General features: G+C 41.9%; 1 protein-coding gene across 1 annotated transcript; it reads right to left on the bottom strand.

The window, feature by feature from the left end:
- Nucleotides 1-30: 30 nt before the first annotated feature.
- On the bottom strand, nt 31-21,804 carry march5 (membrane-associated ring finger (C3HC4) 5). Its single transcript, XM_031726326.2, has 6 exons — nt 21,365-21,804; nt 10,408-10,610; nt 4,085-4,215; nt 3,820-4,003; nt 3,176-3,342; nt 31-1,748 (listed from the first exon to the last, which is right to left on the bottom strand). The coding sequence occupies exons 1-6, from the start codon at nt 21,406-21,408 to the stop codon at nt 1,632-1,634; spliced, it is 846 nt and encodes a 281-aa protein (XP_031582186.2). The 5' UTR covers nt 21,409-21,804; the 3' UTR covers nt 31-1,631.
- Nucleotides 21,805-21,942: the final 138 nt, after the last annotated feature.

The raw sequence follows: 21,942 nt of genomic DNA, 5'->3' as shown, positions 1-21,942 counted from the left end.
TTTTCCAGTCTCAACACGTGCACGTCAAGATTTTGAAAATACATTTATTCACAGAGCTCATACTGTAGAAGTCTAAAGTTAGAAGCATTGTGTGCACAACAGTTCAGTCTCTCTCGTGGCAGAGAGGAGATCTGATGGGAAAGGTGTAGTCTGCAGATCTCACAACGCCTGTACAGAAGTTGACATGTGCAGGTTAAATATTCCAGGTTGTTGGTTATACAGTGTGTTAAACAGGCTCTCACACTCAGATTCTCATCTCAGCAATAACTTGTTAATTCAAAGCCACATTATTTACACATGAACAAAGGAGTTTGATACATTAGGCTTCACGTCTTAGAAACCAAACTGTTTGAGTTGGTTCACTCAAATTACAGAGCTCTATATTCATCCTTCTTAATATCTCAACATTTCAATACATTTGCCAGAAATTGTGGATAAACTTGAACATCTCCCTATATTTTTTCCACCGTTTCAAACCAACGAGATTCTACTTGAAAACCCAATCTAAAAATTAAAGTTTCTGTACACCACTTGGGCAGGACAATATGGCTCAGTATCTGAGTGAACTGACCCTTTAATTTCCACAAGTGTCCATTCAGAAGTGCTGGCTGCTGCAGTGAGTCACCTTGAGTTACCAGTGTCCGAGGTCATTCAGAGAGAACTACCTGAGTCTGACCTGAGCTGGTCCAAGCTCAGGCAACTGAAGTCCCATCATGGCAGGCCGAGGGGATGGAGGGGTGTGAATGCCTCTAAAATCTGGAGGCCACAGCTCCAACACAAGTGTCCATCTTCTGTAAGCGCTGCACTGAATGTTGAGTCAGGCACCCCAAGGTTTTCTAATATCACGGCAGTGCTCACCTGCACTGTGATGGGTGACAAGGCTTCAAGACACATCACATGATAGCGTTTTGAAAAGTAGAGATGAAGAAGACTCGACAAAGCATGTGAACAAAGTGAACAGCTGCGTATCAGCTTCTGATCTGCGCTCAGCGTGTTAGGCGTTAGATAGTCAGCTGCAGTGGCACAATGAAGTGGCGAGGCTAGTTTTCTGTTCTGCGTCAGGATTCACATCACATCATTTTGTTTGCTCATGAGTACATTCCTTATACTCAACATTAGTCTTCTTTGAACATAAGCCACTACCATTAGCCAATGGTGTGCTGCAAAATAAACAATATAAAACAATTTGTATTTTTATAAAACTAATTACACATGCCCCACATTTTAATTCTTTAAAATACAGTAGGTTTACAATAGTTAACGTGATTGCTGAAGCACATCCACCCTGCAGTCGTACTCAGGAAACAGGTGTGTGTGTGTGTGTGTGTGTGTGTGTGTGTGTGTGTGTGTGTGTGTGTGAGACTGTAACTGCACATCAACTGCTAACATGCTCCAGTCCGCACGTCTCCATCTTCACTTTCAGCCAGCGTCACAAAATGCCAGCGAAGAGTCACACCGGGGCGGTGAGAGGGGCGAGGTGTGGGGAGGAGGAAGAGGTGGTAATGAGGATGACACGATCAAAAGTCTGTTTCACCAGCACTTCCTGCTCACTGAGCTTTCATCCCGCCCACCCCCTCAAGCGGGGGCGTGTAGTTCCTCCATCCATCTGTCCTCCCTTCTGACGGCCTCCTTTAGGCCTCTTCCTGCTCGGGGAAGTTGAGGATCTTGCGGTGGGCTTGCCTCAGGTACTGCTGCTGTTTGAAGTACACCTTAAACGCCCCCTTGATGGCCACAAAGGCGATACCTCCCTGTAGGTGGAGGAAAGCAAAATGGTGTTGAAAGTGGACTTAAAGACAGATTCAGCTGAACACATCAAAGCTCTCCCCCCACAGCTGGCTCTAGGAGGATTTACTTTAATTTTACACCGACTATCACACACACACGACAGCATCTCATAAACAAACATGCAGATGATTCCTGGCTGTTTCCTGCTCAGCTGTGACCAGGAATGCTAGAGCATTACCTGCACTTACAGATGTTTTGGTTAAAAAGGATCATTCAAGAGTAAAGGTGGAGGTTTCTGGAGAGTGAAGCCTTCGAAACCCAAACAGGAAACTGGCTCATTTATGGCAGTCTGTCTGAACAAAGGTGTGTGGATGTCTCTACGTCCAACCTGAATGAATATTACAGTGTATCTAAATAATATTCAAGCTGGGGCTGTTCTTTCAGTATGTGCGCCTTTAAGTGCAAACAAAACATTAATCCATTTAATTAGCAAATGTGATGACTCATTAATCGTCACAGGAAGCCTGAAAATCTTCCTTCACTTTGTTTTATATTAGTAGTGATCTTATAGCTGGACTGTTAGGGGCACTTTCACAATTTCTCGAGTACACGGTTAATAACAGAGACTTAAAAGCAATAAAAATGAATGCTTATAGTACTTAGTGATCGTTTACTCTAAATAAACAGTATTTACTGTTGAAAATGTAAAAGCTGAGACTGAACTTAAACTACAAAAATCTATTTAGAAGAAGAAAAGTGGAAACAACTTGAATCCTGACCTCACTACTAACCAACCAAACCCGCCGAGCTGAGGGCCCTTTAAATTAGGCAGGAGTGTCCAAGCTGTCAGTGGTTGTGATTGTGTCAAACTAAACAAACATGGGCTCCGGGATAATTTACTAACTCAAGTGTGTCAGAAAAGTAAATCGAGGCGTCCACACTGGCACTCTGACTAATACTACATGTGATAAATACTGATGTGAAGTTTCAGTCGTCTCCACTCTGGCTCAACACAAAAGGAACAAAGCACCATCTTGTGGGAATATTCATTAATTGCGCTTTGAAAGTTAATTATTTACAGTGGTGTGTTTTTCTTGTCTCACAGTGATCGATCACGCGAGAACAAATAAAGGTTTGACTGATGATGCAGCTCATCTGTTCGCTCTCCTTCCTGCAGGTTTGGTAGGTGAGGACAGAGTGTTCAGCAGTATCAGTGCAGACCAGATCGCATGAGCTGCTCTGGTTACATTTCTGTCCTCCCCATCAGGTTTCTCTTATGTCTAAATGGCTCATACAATGCACAATTAGGCCAAATTAGAGGAGGTCGTTTACTCTATAGTAGGGCTAAAACCATTGGGTGGATATACTAGTTGTTTGTACTCTGCTCATCGAACCCCCTGCAGAACTATTGCTACTGTCAGGTGAGTCATACGAGTCTGGTTGGACCCACCAGGATGGTCCTCTGCAGGTTCGAGTTCACGCTGCTGAACATGAGCTTCCCTACGATGGTGGCGATGGTAGGGAAGACCAGGGCGCCGCACAGGATCCGTGTGGCCGACACATGGTCTGCCAGGGGGCTGGCCTCTGCGGGGATCCGAGGAACTGGACAGCCGATCCCTGCAGACACACGAGTATTAGTTTTATTCCTGCATAAACCTGTTAGCGCAGCTGCTGACACAGTTGAGTTTCAGAGGCTGAGGAATGATTTATTTATCTGTTTTGTGGCTGTGATGAAGTGAACGCAGACCGGCTGCAGCGAGGATTTCTGTGATGGATGAGGAGACTGTGTTTGAGGTGTCAATAACTCTCCATATTATTTGTTTTTGTCTGAAACTCGTCTGCCATCATCAGGTTATGATAATCAAGTTTCTGTCTCAGCTCCTTACATGGATTTATATTATTGTCCTTTGAAAAGACATCCTGTCTCTCCAGCAGTGCTGGCTGTTCTTTAGCAGCAGCAGACATTAGAGCATCATCATTTCACACTGACAGTTACACCTGAGTAAGGTTAGACTCTCACAGTGCAGTATACATGTAACGAACACAATATAAACACAGATAAACTCAGGATCAACATAAAGAGTGTGTCCTGACCGGGGAAGATGCTGTTGAGGATCTGCAGTTTGTTAGAGTACTTCCTCCACAGGCGCAGGACGTAGTCTTCCCAGCGGATCATCTTGCCAAGGATCAGCATGACGGGGATGGTGGGCAGCCCGATGAGGAGGAACAGAGGATCAGCCCGCTCCATAACATCCAGGCCCTCCTTATGGCCGACGACCTGGAGGAGACGGCACAGGAGATGGTCAGAGTGGCAAACAGCTGCACACAACTATACTAGTTTTATCTAGTATATCTTTACCTGCATGACAGTGACGGCTCCATATGTGACAGCGGTCCAGTAGATGGAGCCCACCATGATGCCAGCTGCAGCAAAGGGGCCAGCTTTGGAGATGAGGCGGTCAGCCAGGTCCAGCACATAAACGACAGGACCTGATGGAGGCATCATCAGACTTAAGTCACAACTAAGAGAAATACATTTACCTATAACACGTAAAACTGTTGGCCAATATAAATATAACTGTTATCCATAGTTTTAGAGAGCTACTTCAACCATTACACTGAGTACTGCGTACTCCTGACTGGGAATCTGAACTTCAGCGATTATTATCCACTGATCTGATAATCCTCCTAATGTAATGATCATTTTGTGCATCAAAGGTCAGGAAAATGTCCCTCATTATTTTCCCTGACAGCTCAAGTTGTCAAAATATCCTCATTTCCAACCAATTAGATGCATCTCTCTCCCCTCTACAGAAACAGGGTTACTGGGTGTGCTATGCTTGGAGGCACATTACGACAGTGCAGTGACATTAAAAGTAAACTTTCTTCCTCAGACTTTTCCTAAGTTTAAAGCAGGCTGTGTAAGGTGCACGCCTTGTTTTGCGGGTTTATTGACACTTAAGGAGGAGCTTCAAGGGCAGGGCCCACTGAGATTAAAAAGAACTGGGATGCCTCTCGACCAGCATGTAATAAGAAATTAATCTGAAGTTCAAACTTGCCTTTGGAGTAGTGACATCCCTGTCTGACACCAGGAGCAGGACCTTAAAAAACATCTCTGCTGCATTCCCGTCTCTGGCATTCTGGGCCGACTCGAGGGAAATCATGAAATATTTACAGGAAGGCAACCTGATTTCCTCACCCAGACAGAGCCATCCACATCCTATTAATAACTAGCCCAGGAGTCAGTGGGAGGGGAGCGGGGAGGCTGCCAGAGGGACTGAGCACAAGACAGTGCTGGGCCTCTGTGTGTGTGCTGCTTTGGCACTTGGTAAACTGCAAAATTAGATCCACAGAGCACAGCAGTTTGGGCTTACAGGCTCTGAAAAACCTACACTCTCAAACACCTTACTATAAAATCAGTTTACACATGCACGGTTCTCATTTCCAGCAGACCGTGACTGAAATCCTACTTCAGACAGAGATACCGCTCCATCTCTTCTCTAGTTTAGAAATGAAGCAGTCAAGTTGTTTCAGAAACAGTGCTGAGTCACTGGTCATTATGAAAGCAGGACTTTGTTCAAGAACACCTTTCCTCAGGCCATGTCAGCAGCACACTGATAAATATATTGCACAGCAAGTAAAAAGAGCCTGATTGACCTTATAGCACAGAAAGCTGCTATCACTTAGAGTTAAGGACAGCTGCTGCGGTGGGTTACAGGCCGTTACTGGGAAAGGGATTACTGCCAGGGCCCAGTCAGGCACAAGGACAGATTTCAAACAAACACCTGAGCAGATACATTTTTGAAGGAAGGCAAAGATGTGACACATCTCTAACTACAACCTTAACAACATGAGCTTAGAGTAAAAAGACTCAGCTTCCTGAAATAACTCCAGGGGTGCCGTGAGGAGTTTTACAGTTTCTGGACGTAAGACTGGCTTCATTAAACTGTTTGTGCAGCCTGGCCACTATGAGGCTGGTGCCCGTAAGTACCTGCCACACGCTGTATACAATTCAGCCACTGTTAGCAGTGCACGTATTTCTACAGCTGAGTACATTCACTGTGCTGGTCCGTGCTAAATGTCTTTTACTGCAGCGCTGCAGTCCACTTGTTGAGGAAAGAGCTCAAAGTGAGCGAGATGCATTTATCACTTCTAAAGAGTATCTGAGTCTGAGACAGTTTTTAATGCAGCAGCTGTCTCTTATCTGCCGGCAGCCATTTGATGCTTTCAGGCCTCCTGTTACTGCACCCGTGTTTGCCTTTGGGACTGACCTCACAATGCTCCAGAGCATTAATATGCCATATTTTGATGACAGCACTGGAATCTCTTCCGCCTTCTCCCTGCCTAAGCATTATGCCATCACGGGCAAAGGGGACTAGACTGCCCTTAATGGCTGCTGGTAGGGTGGAGAACTGAGCGATTCATTTGAGCCACTGGCAGCAGATTCCATAATTAAGATTATTAAAAAAGGAGGGAGGTAGGGGAAAGTTAGGAGGGGGCCCCGTGCAACTGCAATACCTCGGTAGTGGGCACGCACATTGGCACGCCGTTCCAGCTCACTTGTTTACTCTCTCTGGGCTGAGTGTCAGAAAAGGAGCAGCAAGGACACGCCGTCCTCAGGAGTTATATAGCGAGCCAAATTAGCATGATGGGCTCGCTTTGGCTCTGCAGCAGGTGCTGGTGGGAGTACAGCCAGAACAGCATATAGCTGCCCTGCTCTTTGAAGGCTGAAAAATGACTCTGTTCCCCCCCTCCTGGGCTGTAAGCAAGTGAAAAACAATCAAAACCCGGGTTAAGAGAAAAAAAATGATGTGTATCTCAGAATCCACCCACTCATTTGCTCCAACAGCAGGCAGGGGTCCTCACCCGGAGAAAATTACTGTGACCAAACCCTATCCAGCCTCCAGAAATGAGCTGGCCTCAGTGACCGGTCAGTGCTCCCCCGTCTCTACCCGTCCACAGATTTAACTCCATCCGGCCAGACTGAATGCTGTTATCCCTGAGCTGTAAAACTGATAGTATCCAGTAGGTTCATTAAAACTGCAGCAAACAGTGCAAAAAAGGAGTGCATCTGAGCTTTAACAGTTTTTGTGCATTAGGTGACCAAAGATACTGGGTCTCTGTACTAGACATGGCATTGTATAATAAAGAGAACAAGGCTAGAATAAAAATTATGTGAAAGGAACACTGCAGCAATGATGCAGCAAAACCGAAAGCGCTGTACTCCTCCGCCTTGCTTTGAAGTGGACTAATGCCCAGCGAATCCTGCAGCCAGGGTCTCAAGTCCTCAGTCAGAACAAAGAAAAATCTCATAGGTGCAGGGATGTACTCGTTTACTCGCATTTATAGTAACAGTCGTATCATTTGCTGAATATAAAACGGCAAAGGTGGGTGTGTGATATTTGATACGTCCCCATTATGCTGCAAGCTGCATGTGAAAAAAAACTGCAAACAAACTCATGGAAACCCTGACAAAGCAGTCGTGTGAGTAAAAACCCCACGTAACAAATCCAAATGCTTTGCAAATTCAGTCTGACCCAAGTCTGACGTCATGCGGTGCCACGGATGCAAATCAGTGAATCGCCACTTAATGTTTGCATGTGCTGCCCTGCTGGAAAGGACAACACGGAGGTACATCCTCTCCTTTATCACCTAGAAACGCTGTAATTTCATGAATTCATCAGCAGCTCTGCTCATCTCCTCTGTCGCTGTGGGCCTTTGATGAGCTGCTCTGTTTGCTCTTTCCGTGACCCAATTTCACTCCCACTCCTCTCATCCAGACACATCCAACATCCCCGCACACCACCTCCGTCTGACCCTCACTAAAGGGATTTGGGGGTGGGGGTGAGGTAAACTCAACAAGCACTGTGCACATAACCAACCACTGCTCTACTATCCATTTCCTATTCAAACACTTTCAGCATTTAAAAAAAAAAAAAAAAAAAAAAAAAATGTAAAAGTGAAAAACCAAAACCCCCTAAAAACACATTTGCCTGCTACAGTAAATGGCAGGGGAAAAAAAGTAGCTTTGGTGGACAGTGTGCTAACTGCAGCCTATTAATTCACTTCCAACTCTCACCCAAAAATTGGAATAAGTGGCAAAACAAAGTTTAGGCTACTTCGTCTACAGAAATCTTCCCAAAACATCCTGAGGCTAAAACTCCACCGCACATCCTCACAGTCTGTCATCTAAACTGAAGGGAAACCAAGGAAAGTTACATCAAAGGCAACACCAACCTCAGCAAATGAAGAGTGATGGTGGCGCGCTGTTTCTGTGTCATTCTCTGAGGGCAACGTCACCCAGCAGATCAGAAACGAGGAAGCTCTTTCAAAATAAACCGCTGGCCTATCCATCACCATGCTCTAAACCACTTCAGTATTTGAACACATGACTAAAGAACACAAACTGTGGAGTAGGCATCAGGAGACTGAGGGTAAACATTTAGCCACAAGTCACTTCTATGACTGGCTTTTTTATAAAGAGCTGTCCAAAAATAACAAGCCGCAAAGCCATCATAATCATATGGCACAGTGTGAGAAACACTGATGTAGTCAGTCTAAACTGTAAATTCCACTGGCGCGCTGTACAACAGAGGCTCAATTCATAAAGAGCCTCAAAGCCAGAGCATGTGAGACACCAACATTAGATAACAAACATATTTATATATACGAAATTTCAATAAACAGCAAAATCAGATCCAATCGAGATTTGTTCATCTATCTATTAGGACAATTCTGATTGCACAAGCAGAATAAGCAGGGCATGTTACAGCCAACAATCCCAAAGATTGTTTAAAGAGAACTGAAACACTGTGACAGGTTGACTTTATAACTTACCGTATGGATATTCTGTTTCACTTTTACTCAGCTGCTACATATGCTGCACACGGACAAGACGTTACCACGTCAGAGCCCCAGTGAAAGCTAAACTATGATATCCATTTCTATTGGTATTCTTTTTATGCTTTGGGGCAGGGGTCTCAAACCTGTGGCGCTTTCCTCCTCTGTCTAATGTGGCTCTCGATAAATCTAGGAACAGGTAAATGAACAATTTCCAACTGAACCTCAACAGCAGTGGCCAAGAAGCCACAAAGAAGGATAGAGAACTGATTTAACAATAGTTTTGCAAAGATGCTATTCTTGGCCATTCCTTCCCCGTTCACATATTTTACAAAAATAAATATTCCTGAGGGAAGGGGATCAAATTTGTTTGTTATCCACCGATTATTTCACAATTTCTACCAATTTCACAACAAACCTTTGTAGAAAATGCCCCATATTGGGTGCATGCTTTTATTGTTGTCTGCAGAAATGTTTCAAATTTGTGAATAAATAATAAATAGAACTTAACCTATTTAACTTTGTACTACTGAATGTTTTTTTACTTCCAAGTACTGATTAACTGTGCTTCCAGGAATTGAGTCAATTAACACACCCTTAAATACAAAAGGGCTGTAGACACATTCACATATGCCCGGCAACCACTTTCCAATAATGAGCTCGTAGATGGAGGTCAGACAAACACTTGAGGTTGGAGAAGCATGCACAGAAGCTCAGCTTAAAGCACCAAAGTGAGTGACAGCACAGCGTTGGTCACTATAAATATACATGAACCTGTTTACCAGTTGGGCCCAGCCTCTTGCAGGCTAACATTGTGTTCGCTTCTGTCTCAAATTTCAACTTCTCCCTCTCTCTATGAGGCTGAAATGGCAACGGGCCAGTGGCTGATGGGTAACCAAGTGATAAGTATACAACTTCACGTCCAAGTCTTCACATCCAGCAGCAAAAAATCTAACAAATAAAACCAACTTCCCTGTGATGCAACTGCAGAGTGTTCTGTGAGAGTCGCTCACTGTCTTAGAAAGGTATGAAGAGATCTGAGAAAGTGAGCTGTGAGCAGCTTGTGTCCAAATAAGCACAGCTCTGCGTGGTGTGTTTTCACTAGGTGAGTCATAGCTTTTGGGAACAATCGAAGCCCTCGTCACTCTGACGTGTCGAGTTAATTGAGGCAGCCGCTGCTGGTCAGTCAGCGAGCACGCCCCTGTTCCTCGTCACAATGAAATGAAACATTTACCCAGATCGCCACAGAACTTATGCTGGATCTCGAGTAAATAAACATGCACTGAGGCAAAACAAACTCAACAGTTCCCAGAGTTCGGATACAGTTGCAGGCAGTGACTCAAACAGGAGTTTATTTACATGGAAATTTTCTCTGTAATTCTGTTTTGATGTTGAAAACTGCCAGAAAGGCTGTATGAGAGCTCATACAGCTCTCAGCAGTATATTAAATTTAGATTTGTGAACAAGAAATTTATCTCAGCTTCTCAGCATGGCGTGGGGCTGTAAGTTAACCATCCTTATATTTCAACCATGCTGTACATCACACACTACTCTATAGGATCTAAGGCCTTTCAATTTTAAATGATCCTGAAAATACCTGATCCTCGTTTTGAAAATGTATGCCACAGACATAAATCACACATAGCTTCAAAGACTGGAGTACTGCAATCACTCAAAGTTTTGCAGTAGACCTTGAAAAACATAGCTGAAGGAATAATTATCCTCTTAATTTCCTCAAGCACAGAATCCTCTCAGCCCAACAAGACAACAAATGCTAGTGACATTTCAAGGCCATCTCATCACGCTTCCACAAGGTTTTATCTTCAGAGAAATGCAACCCACCCAGTTTGGGAAAGACAATGAGGTATTCTGCATTGCACTGTGGGCAGGCTACGCGTGCTGTGCTGTTGCCTCGCTGTTTCTCGTCCACCCAGCGTTGCAGGCAGGTCTGGTGAACCCACTTGGTGGAGCCGCGGCAGCGACACGGGCGAACCCACTCTGCCGTGCGGTCATCTTCGTCCGTGGCAAAGCACACCCAGCAGCTCCTAAAACAAACACACATGCCCAAAGTCAGGATAAGACACTGAAACAAACATGGCTGCAAAAAATAAATAAAAATACTAGCAGCCACCAATGGTACCCCTCAGTCTCCTGGTAGACAGACTTATGGCATTAATTTCAAAATCGTACGCCACCTTGCTCTCAAGTTATCGCATTCACAAGATTTTCAGAAAACTTACTCTGACCTTGAGGTGAAGGTCACTGAGATTCAAGCTCGTGTGAAACCTTTAGTAGATACACCTATGGTATCAATTCGAATCTCCTACATCACCTCATTCTCACGTAATCACATTCAGGAACTTAGTCCATGCCATCTGCGCCCCCGGGAGGGCGATGACAACACCCCCATCAGCCTTGTACAGCTGAAGGGTAAAAGAAAGACATGGTTGTAAATAGAGCTGCAACTATTGATTATTTTAGTAATCGAGTAAACTTATAATCTAATAATTCAGTGTCCAACCTAACAACCCTCAGGTCAGTGGCTCAGAGTTTAATGGGCTAATGGTTTGGGGTTTTTTGGCTTGTGAAAAAAAGTTTGTGTTTTTATATTTTTAAATATTAATGCAATTTAATGAATACAATGTTTTATAATATTTCACTTTTAATCTGAAAAATGTTACAAAAGTCTTGAAATTAATATAGTCTCGTACACCCCGTGCCCCCCTTTAGACTCACCCCTGTTTGCTGCAGGTATCTCATGTAAAATAGGATGGCTGCTGTCAGCCTTCATCAAGCTGTATAATTTGAACATGCTATCAGACCAAGTTATCAGTTCATCTGCATATTTTAATACAGCTTCTGGAGACTTGGTGCAGATTTTTCTGTGTAAAACAAACGGCAGATGATGGAGCAGCTACAAAGTGCTTTGATGAAGGACTCCTGCCTGCTCTTTCCCAGTAAAGGTTTTAATGGTGATTATAGGAACAGTGTTGCTGTTTTAGAGGCTAGAAACAGGTTTTTCTTCACTCAACCCGAGCTCAGCATCTCAGTGATGGCTCCACCTCTTTGCTCTTCAGGGTGTGTAAACAGACTCCGTCTCCATGTTAAACTGTGCCAGCGTCATCATCACTGCTGCTGTTGTGTTATCAGTGTTTTTGTTTAAAACTGGAAGCTGCGTGGGCTTAATGTTGTCAAGACTTTTTATTGACTTCTCTTAAATACGTTTGTATTACAGGTTTGTTTTTAGTCGCAAATATGGTTGAAAGGCTCATGTTTAAATTATGTAACACATCAGCGTACTAAAAAGCTGTGCATTAAACAAAGCATCGAAACAAAGAATTTGTGTTGAGAATTTTTGGCAATCAAATTATTTGAAATACTCAAATCGTTGCAGCTCTAATTGTAACAACAATTTATCATTACTGAATGTGTGATTTAAAAATAGAAAAACTGATTAGATGTGGCTTCATAACTGTGACTGATACAAGAGACAAAATGACCAAAGAGTTTACGCTGAATGAAAGCCAGGATTACATTTAAGTGAACAAAACAACTGAGGCGTCACTATACAGACGAGGGTGAGCTCATGCAATGAAATCAATTGAGACAAAGTTAGAATATCTTGCATCTGACAATTAACAGGCTTAGGGTCATGGAGCTGTATGTGAGTTATATGTGTGTGGTTGATGAGAGAAGAGTAAAAGACATCAAGTGAAACCAAAGTAACCTTTCACCTTTAAGAGAAAATCTGCACTTAGCAACAAAAACTATTGAGAGTCAGTTTTTGAGCCGATGAGACTTATTTAGACTTCTTACCGAGTGTTAGCACAGCCGTTTTCAGCATTCACACAAAGCTGATAGTAGTAGTTAATAAAGTCTTACTTACAAGTCTACATTAAGTGGCCTTGATGAACACACCCGCACAAACAGCATTGCTCCGTGTTGGTGTCTCTACATGAAATCAGCCAATCATTACATAAACCCTATAGGCAAACAAGCTGCAATGCTGACTGCTCATCAAGCATATCTGACAGTGCTGCAGGAAGCGTTCAATGGACACACAGCAGCTCAAACAAACAGGCCCTTCATCCTGCCATCTGGATACAAGGCAGACAATTTCCAAGGGATTGCATTTCAGATCACATCAGTGTCAGCTTCCTTTTCTAACAAGCATTGGTAAAAGAAGCAACCTCAACATATACCGATTCTCTACTTCCGCTGATCCTAGCCATAGCTAAACATTTCTGACTTTGACGCCAGTATTATTCACCACGCTACTCATACACCGAATCAGCAGGTCAGTGTTCATTGTGACATCTGATTTTATTTTAATCATTTTTAGTTTTACTCAAACTATAGGATTATAATCCTAACTCTAAAGTGATTCAGTTGATTAAAATATAAAGTGTAAAAGCTTGTTGTGTTTTTACTGGTGAGAGTGAATCCACATAGTTTACAAAGCATCTTATTTTCCTTGACTTCAAATGTGGGTAATTTGGGTACATGTCCACTCTTCTCTTCCTCCCAAGCGCATCGTCTATTAGTTTTTATTTACTTATTGTCTTGTTGTTGTTGTGAGGAAAAAAAAAAAAAAAGAAGGTCATTGATGAAAACTATGACAACATAATTCAAGCCAAACCACATTTTATCCCTTGACATACAGAGATGGGAGTAAACCTTCTCTTTACTTAAAAAGTGCTGTACCTCTTAGGAAAGTTCTGCCGGTCTTTTACATCCTTATCCTCCTCCACTGCAAAGCAACCCAACATGTGCAAGATAATTTGATATCGAACTTCCCTGACCTTACCAAAGCACATCTCCTAGTGTGACATATTGCGTTTCCATAATTAATCAGCAACGTGCGACTGGCTGGATGGGTCACCACCAGGGTGCCTCACTGCATATAGCTCAGTTTGAGAATCTGCAGAATCTTACTTCAGCTGCCATCAACTCATGAAAACCTTCACAGGTTAGATCTGAATAATTGATGCAAGTAAATCAACAGCATGTCTAGAGTCTCGACTCCGCCAAGCTCAAGGGACTTCTACTGGTTCTCCGGTTGCAACAGTATACTGGTTTTCAAGCGTTAATATGATATGAAACTTGATGGCTATCATACCATGAACATTTGCTTATGAACAGTATCTTGCTGTGCGCATCTCCTTTCCTCATTGACAACCTGTCAGACAACTTGCGCCACACATGCACATCCGGAGGAGAAATGTCAGCAAGAAACAAGGCTGATGCCACCGATCTGCACCGTCCGCCTGAAAAGAACCTAAAAGCAGAGTGCAATTACTTTAGATATCCCAAAATAATCAGCTCTCATGGATTTGTTTATCGGGGGGATGGTTCCTTCCAAGTTACTGATCTGTGTAATACTGTGATACTGTCTGGGGTACATATCATATCATATCATCAAAATATACTGATTATGGTTTTCTAATCATCCATCCATCCATCCATCCACTTCCGCTTATCCTTTTCAGGGTCGCAGGGGGGCTGGAGCCTATTTCAGCGGTCTTAGGGCGAGAGGCAGGGTACAGCCTGGACAGGTCGCCAGTCTGTCGCAGAGCTAACAGATAGACAAAGACTTCCATTTGGCTGTTTGCAGAAATGAAGGAAAACCACTTAACAATCTGGTTTTAAAAACTTAAAAATGTTTAGGTTTTTCTTAAACTAGCCTGTTGCTAGGCGATCCGCTGGTTTGGTAGCTGACTGTGACCCATTTTCAACTCTACTATCTGTGTGAGAGATTTATGATCTCATTTTCATAATTACTCTGAACCTTGAACAGTTGGCATTTCACTGGATGAATGAAAAAATGATTAGTTTACATACACCTCCCATAAATCTCTGGCATACACACAGTAGAAAAACACTGATTAAGAACCCCCCCTTCTCACCCATAGTTTGTGATGATCTAATTTTGGTATCATTCACATTATGAATTATTTGTGCTCAGAAATCTAGCAGATTACTATTCCAAAGGTCAACACAACAGTAAGACGCCTAACCAAAGCACACTGCAGAAGAAGGTGCCTGTTTCTGACCTGATAAGCTGTAGCTACAGTTTACTCTTCAATTTCCTGTTTTTAAACCACAGGTATAACGGGAACAGGGAAAACCTGTTTGCTTTCACAATTAAGTAAAAAATGTTTCTTACACCAGGAATTTTAGAAATACCCCCACCACCAAAACCAAAGCTCCATTTGTTTAATCCCTTCATGGCATGCAGAAGTACTATTTTTAAAAAAGAAATTCATTGCATGCATTGCGGGGATGCAGCATGAAGATGATTTGGTGACTCTCCTTAGCTTTAGTCAAGAGAGGGAAAAAAAGAAAAACTGGTTAGTTTAGAGTGACATTTTCCTTGCTGACCACCTCTAGCAACACTCAGCATATCCCTATGTAACACCATAATGGATGCCAAATCTGTGGACTCCCACCACCATACTGAGAGCTAGATGTGCTCCATTACTGGGGCCACAGCAGAGTATTTTGTGGGGGTGTTTCTCTGTCAAATACAGCATGACCAATATTTGAATTATTTGCTCAGGTAGCTACCTACCTCCAATGAATTATTTGTCAATACTCCCCTGGTGTTGAATAAAATATGACAACGCAGGAGAGGACACTCCAGGTCGAGGTGCTCAGATGACACGTCAGTGAGAATGTGTGGTGTGATGGAAACATCACCCCCCATTCAAGATCATATCTACAGTCTTTACTGAGGTTCACCCTATAACTGACCCCTGCCTATGTATGTGTACTGGTATCATACTACTCAATTTAATTCAAATGGTGTTCTCGCATTGATCTGCAATACAAAACTGAAAAAGCCCAATATAAAAAATGCATCATAGGAATCTGTGGTTCTTCAAAAACACTGCAGACTGAAAATGAGGCTGCCGTTAAAAAAAAAAAAAAAAAAGTGATGATGAGACGCCGAGCAGAACGGTGGACAGACGTCTCCACAGAAACACGACAGCGGAGAACAAAACCCAGCTCTACCTTAGATTCACTGGCTCTTGTTCCTGTAACCCAGCCCCAGAGCATGACAGAACCTATTACAACAGCAGTGAAACACTATCTTCTGTGCGAAACCTTAATCTCTGGCTTGCTGTCGCCTCAGCCCTGTTTAACAGAACAGTCAACCAGATAAGCCAGAATGACGACTGCATACTGAGAAATCCTGTGCAGTCTGATATTAAAAAAAACAAAAAACAGGCTTGTATATCAGAATGCAACAATTTTCTAAATATTTAACCCTATATGCAATGAAAAGATCAATTTTAAATGTTGAAACGATTATGTATAATCTGCAGATTGGCATGTTGAATTATTGCTAATAAAGCTGCTGAAGGACTTTCAAGAACACAGAGACATGATGATGGCGACGTGCCTGAAATCCACTGAAGGAAGGTGACCTCCTGTATCACCAAGTTATTTACATGTTAAACAGGCAAACTCATGTGGGTCTCTGCTGCTTTTACAATAAAGCTTTAATCCACCTAATGCACAGAGACTGCTTTGAAACTTCAAGGGCAGGCAAGCAGCAATGCATATTATCATTTTTATTTCGGCAGTTATTTTGAAAACCCTTCAAGCCCACGGGATCAAAAGAATGTGCAGCACTGAGGCACTGTGGATCCTGTCGAGCTGCGCCACTGTCACGCGTTTCAACTCAGCTGTGGATTTTATTCTGACAATAGAAGAAAGCTCCAGGCTGACACAGACATGGGAGAATGGGGTCTTAAGGTACACTATGAAGGAATACAGAATGGCAATGATGTGATTGACACTGAGATATTAATGGCAATCTTAATATTAGTATTAAGTGTGACAGATAGCTACTTTCTCGCCATCTCACAAGCCAGGCTCCTGTCCTCAAGAAGAGCACCCCACAAAGGCCCCTTTCACTCAGCAATGACCATGTGACTGTGGGAAAACTGGAAGCTGCCCAGCATAAAGGCAGAGCACCAGACTTTGGTCTGGTCTTAAAGTAAAGTTAAGGCCTTCGATGGCTTTTATGAATGTGGTCTTGTCCAAGCTTGTTAAATAACAGCTCGAAGTGTTAGTATTGCATTAAACTTTGTGTGTCAGTATCCAGTTAACTCTCTGGGGTCGATAGACAAGCCAGTATGTCCAAATCACATGCCCAATTTAAGATTCCATAGCAACAAGATGCACGCTAAGTCTCCATTTCAACTTGTGTTGAAAGTGCAGACTTCAAACTACATACTAGTTTTAAATTTTGTATGTATAAAATGCTTTTTCGAAACGGTAAATATGGCATTTTATAAGGACAGCGAGTTCTTGCGAGCAAAAAACAAAACAAAAACACACATGACGCCTCTTTTCCATCGGTGGAAAAATTTACTATGTCACCCATAAAAAAACATAATAGGGTAACACGTGACATTTGGTTGTTTCGCCAGAGTGATGGCAGTGAGAGAACGAGCGAGAGAGTGAGGGATTTGGATAGAGATTTTTGAGACGAGAGAGATTTGTGACGTTTAACGTGTTTGGAGTGTAGCTGGTGTGTTTTGTTGTCTTCTGTAGTTAGTTTATTGCGGTTGTTTGTTTGTGTGTCAAAACAATGAGGGCACTACTGTTTCCAGCCAAAAAGCCACCAAAGGCAGACTGCAAAGTAAACACTGTCTCCAGGTAAAACAGGAGGAGTGTTGTCAGGTTTTCAGGTTTTAGGCCTGTCAATAAATTTATCTTTTAAATTTATATTTGCACTCCAAGTTATGAAAATGACTCATTATACATGTATATGGTTTTTAGAGTAAAAAAATATAACTTGGATTTTATGATTTCTTTGTGATTTTAGATCAACTGTGTTATCTAACTATCAACTGTGTTAATAGAGTATGTCAAAATGAAAAAATAAGGGTAACTTCAGACATGTGAGGTTGTGCTGAAAAGGATGATATCAAACAAGGCAAGGTAAGTTAAATATAAATGTACTATCAAAAGTAGTGAAAAACAACCAATTAAACCCTGGACCCGAGAGGGTTAAACAAGTCATTAGCTGGAATACTGACTCTAAAAGTTTCCATGGTCTTAAAGTCATGGGTCTTTAACAAACAAGTCTGATAACATAACACAGTGTCCTCCTTTCAATATTGTGCAACTGAATGAAGCAACTTCAACTCCAGCTTCTAAAAATACCAATTTGAATCAACACTTCAATGACAGTCTCTGGAAAAACATTTTAATCATTACAGATATTTTATTAGTCTGGGGCTTATTTATATTAACGTCCAGTATGTAAGAGTCTGACCTGAAACACAGGAGAATCTCAAATTTAAGTTAAGTTCAATGAAGTATCAAACAAGGAAACTATTACAACATGAGGCCACTGCTTAAGAAAAAAAAATGCATGTGCTTTTAGTATCTCTACAAAGCACTATGATCTGTGGTGTACGACAAAGTAAAAGGACTGCATGCTTTAAATAGCCTTTGAGTGGCTAGTGTCCAAAGTTAACAAAAAAAAAAATGCCAAGTGGTGATTTACTCCACTTTATTAATAAAAACCTTTTGCAGTGACGTGCCACAGATTTGATGTTTAAAGGTAATTTTTAATGGTACATAAAAAGCTATGAAGACTCAAACAGCACTGAGAAAGCATTGATTTGGGGCAAACAACATATACAGGATATTCTCGTTAGTTTGTGATTTAAATAACTCAAGCCTGTTATCTAAACCAGCTATCTTAAAATGTGGCATGAGCTTCCACTGGCATTAATGCTGGCTAATACAGGTTATTTATGCAAGCTGTGGGTTACCAAGGAAAGACATGCTGACCAGCCACTGATTTGTTTCTTGGAACATGTCATTAATCTACTCCATGCAAACAAAATAACCAAGTCTCTGTGGTTGTTTTCCATGAAAGGAAAAAAAATAAAATCATGACTTGACCGTTTGATAAGGTCGAAAAAGAGCCTGCAGAAGCTGACAAAGTTCCATATTAAAACTGCAAAATCATGACTGTGAGGTCAATTGTTCTTAGCTCACTTACAGCACATATTTATTGATCCATTCACGCAGAGATCAATGGGGTCAGCAAGAAAAGAATAAAACATGTAGGTTCTGTATAAATAAATAAAATAAAAAAGGTCAGGCTGGATTAAAATGTGCTTCCTTCTTCCATTTGTGAAACACTGCATTGCAGAGGCAGCTGGCTGCTTGTGGCAGGCCCAGATAAGAGCCTGTGGAGCCTCATGTTTGTCAGTGATAGAGGCTGGGTACACAACTGTCTAGGAGTAAGCAGACATGACATACATCTTCCTGCCTTTGGCTACTCAAACATTGCATGGGTTATTGCCTCTGCTACGCACCAGCAGCACGCAGCTAAAGCACGTTTCACAATGATCATGTCCCCTTCCTTTCTTTCTGCCACTGTACTATGTGCCTGGGAAATGATTTCAAAGTCCAATGTTCAATATTGACTCAATATTGCTGCGTTACTTGTCTGCAAAGGTTTTTACAGACAGCATACGTGATTTTGAAGGAAATGGCACGCATCACCTCAACCCCAACAAACAAAGATTCAGGTCACACATGCAGCATGAGAAGACTAGGAAAGGGTGTCATGGTGGCACAGTGACATAAACAAAGAAGTTAATCATACCCATGAACGCCTGTTGTGTTTTTACATACTGAAGAAAACACAGGCAGTCTGATTAGTAATAAAAGATGTTTAAGATTCACCAACGTCTAAATTAAAAACATAACTCCCTCCTTTCTTGAACGATAAGATTTTATGAAAACTAACAACATATAGCACTGAAGGATTTGTCTGTGTCCTTCACTTTTGTGTATTGCCAATATAAACAGAGGTAAGATGATAACTTGCATGACTTGGCCTTTTTCACAGACAATTTGTAACCCCAACAAAACACTCCTCCAAATCTCTGACTTGGATTACTTTGTATTTCAAAACATATCACAAAGTAAGTGCTGTTGTTGACCGATCTTTCTGGGCAGGTGAGATCATACCCAAGTACCCACTCAGGTTTGTTCAGCTGATTAAATTGACGCTTTTTACTAGAATTGTTGAATTGAGTGCAGTACAAATAAAGGCCACCAAGTCAGTAAACTGTATTCTGTAAACTAAAATTGAGTTTTCCCTATTGTACATTTGCAGGGGCTTTTAACTAAAAACTTGGTGATGTAAGAAATCACTGCAAATGAGAAAGTTTATCTGGCAGCAGGAGCCAAACCTACATGACATCACATCAACCCATGGCAACAAACACAATGCTCCAAACACCTGCAAAACTTATACTTCTTTTGTGTCTCATTAAATGTCTCTTACAGTATATAAACCTGTTAGGTGAGTTAAGCTTTAGCCTCATTACTTAAACTACAATATGGTAGGTATTTGCAAATCAAAAGTATAACTGCTTTGACAGGGAAATTGTTTAACTTCTGTTTTAAGAATCGCATCCTGAATTACACTTTGCCACGTAAAGTTATCGTTTCTCTTCATCCTTTATAAGCAATGACTAAAAGCAACTCGAAATGCTGAAAGTGAGATTAAAAAAAACAAAGTCGAACACAAGCTGAGTAATTCTTTTCTGAAAAGGAATTGAACTTGTCGCTGCAGGAGTTCAGATCACAAATATTGAAAATGCCTTCAAGGTGTGGATCTGAAGGCAAACTATAGGGAAGCTGTGTCTATACTAGAGAATAAAAGTACCTTTGATCAAGTGTAGACCTCATACAGCTTCAAGTGAACTAAAATCTTTCTATTATGTGGCTTTACACTCCATAACGCCACTGAGGTTCGACCTGTTGATAAACTTCTACTCCCTGTCATGATGAAAGTGAAAGGAGACCCTTTTTGACCAGAATGCTGCTTGACAGAAACCATGGCTGAGCTGCTTCTTTCTGTTGTGAAATATCCCAGCTATAACATGGTGATAAAGCATTGATGAAAATATGTTTAAGCAGACTTGCTTTGTTGCTGGCTACAGAAACAGCTTCTCATCTGCTTCCAATTACGCTTGCGTCTGTTGACACTTGCTGATTGTACAACATAAAATTATTCCCCATGATGTAAGCGTTTTGTATTCTCTTCTTATATATGAGTGTATACAGTATATGAACTTGTGGAGTTCTGATCTTGCGCCTCAGTTACATTCACGTAACAAGTTACAAACATTTCTCGACAGGCATTTTGGAGCACCCTGAATCTGATTTTCGCTTTTGTACAAGTACGCAAAAACAAACTTTGTTCAGACATCTAATTAAAGAATCGAAAAGATTCTCTTCGAAATTAATGAACGTTTCAGCTGCCACAGAAATTAAATCAGGTCTGATGTAACACAGATAAGCAGGTTTGTTCTCAACTATGAACGTGACATTTTCAGGTATTTTACTGGACGCGGGGTCCTGCCTAAGGGTCAATAGTTAACAAGCCAAATATTTGGACATTTCTCCATGGCCTTATGAATTGTATCCAGTTTGAGAACACAAAAGAACTGGCCATAGAAAGTTAAAATGATTACTTAACACAATATCCACTAATTCGTTGGCAGGAGCTAGGAGTCCAGGACTTCCTTTGTAAACTAAAAATACCCTGGCGAGGGAAACTTAATGATAATTAGAGCTGAGTTGAAAGTTCGTATCCTGTTAAAAAAAAAATGATAGTGTCTCACTTAAAGCCCAAATTGGGGGACGGTATTCTGACAATACCGTCCCCCAATTTCACTTGACGACTGTTTTGTTTTTAAGTTTAGCTATGTGGCTGCCATTAGCATGCTAGCCCCAAACTTGAACTCACCTGTCCAAATTCTGCTGCATGCCAACTGCGTTCTGTTCCGCCATTGTTGTAGAGGCCAAAAAGGTTCAGGCGCTGTCTTCTTGGCGGAAATTAATTGCTTTACAAGTAAAACATTCGAAATTTAATTCTCGTTAATTTGTTGCAGCTAAAGTCGACGAAGAAAAAAACACAAAAAACACCTGCTAGCAAGTTAGCTGTTGAACTAATGCTAACAAGCTACATAGGCCTTCGCCCAGATGCGGTGCAACACCCGCAGACGAACCGGTATTTTTTTTAATCAAAAAACTATTCCTCCTCCTCCACCGCAGTCTACGTAACACTTATATGCGTTCGATGGGCTATTTCGGGCAAAATTCTTCTTTACATCTGCCACGGCCTCGTATGGCGTGACTGTTTGACTCCATTGACAGGCTGTCTCTGAGGTAACGCAAAGACACCACGTCTGTGCGCATCTACGTAATCAAAACAAAGCAAGCACCGCAAAGGCGAGCATGGGAAATGTAGTTTCACAATATCTCTCTCTCTCTCTCTCTCTCTCTCTCTCTCTCCCTTTCTTTCTTTATCTCTTCGCTGAATGC

Source organism: Oreochromis aureus, linkage group 13 (assembly GCF_013358895.1).
Source record: "Oreochromis aureus strain Israel breed Guangdong linkage group 13, ZZ_aureus, whole genome shotgun sequence".
NCBI classification, from domain to species: domain Eukaryota; kingdom Metazoa; phylum Chordata; class Actinopteri; order Cichliformes; family Cichlidae; genus Oreochromis; species Oreochromis aureus.
Note: the sequence above shows the minus strand (reverse complement) of the source record. Positions and strands in the feature narration are given on the sequence as shown.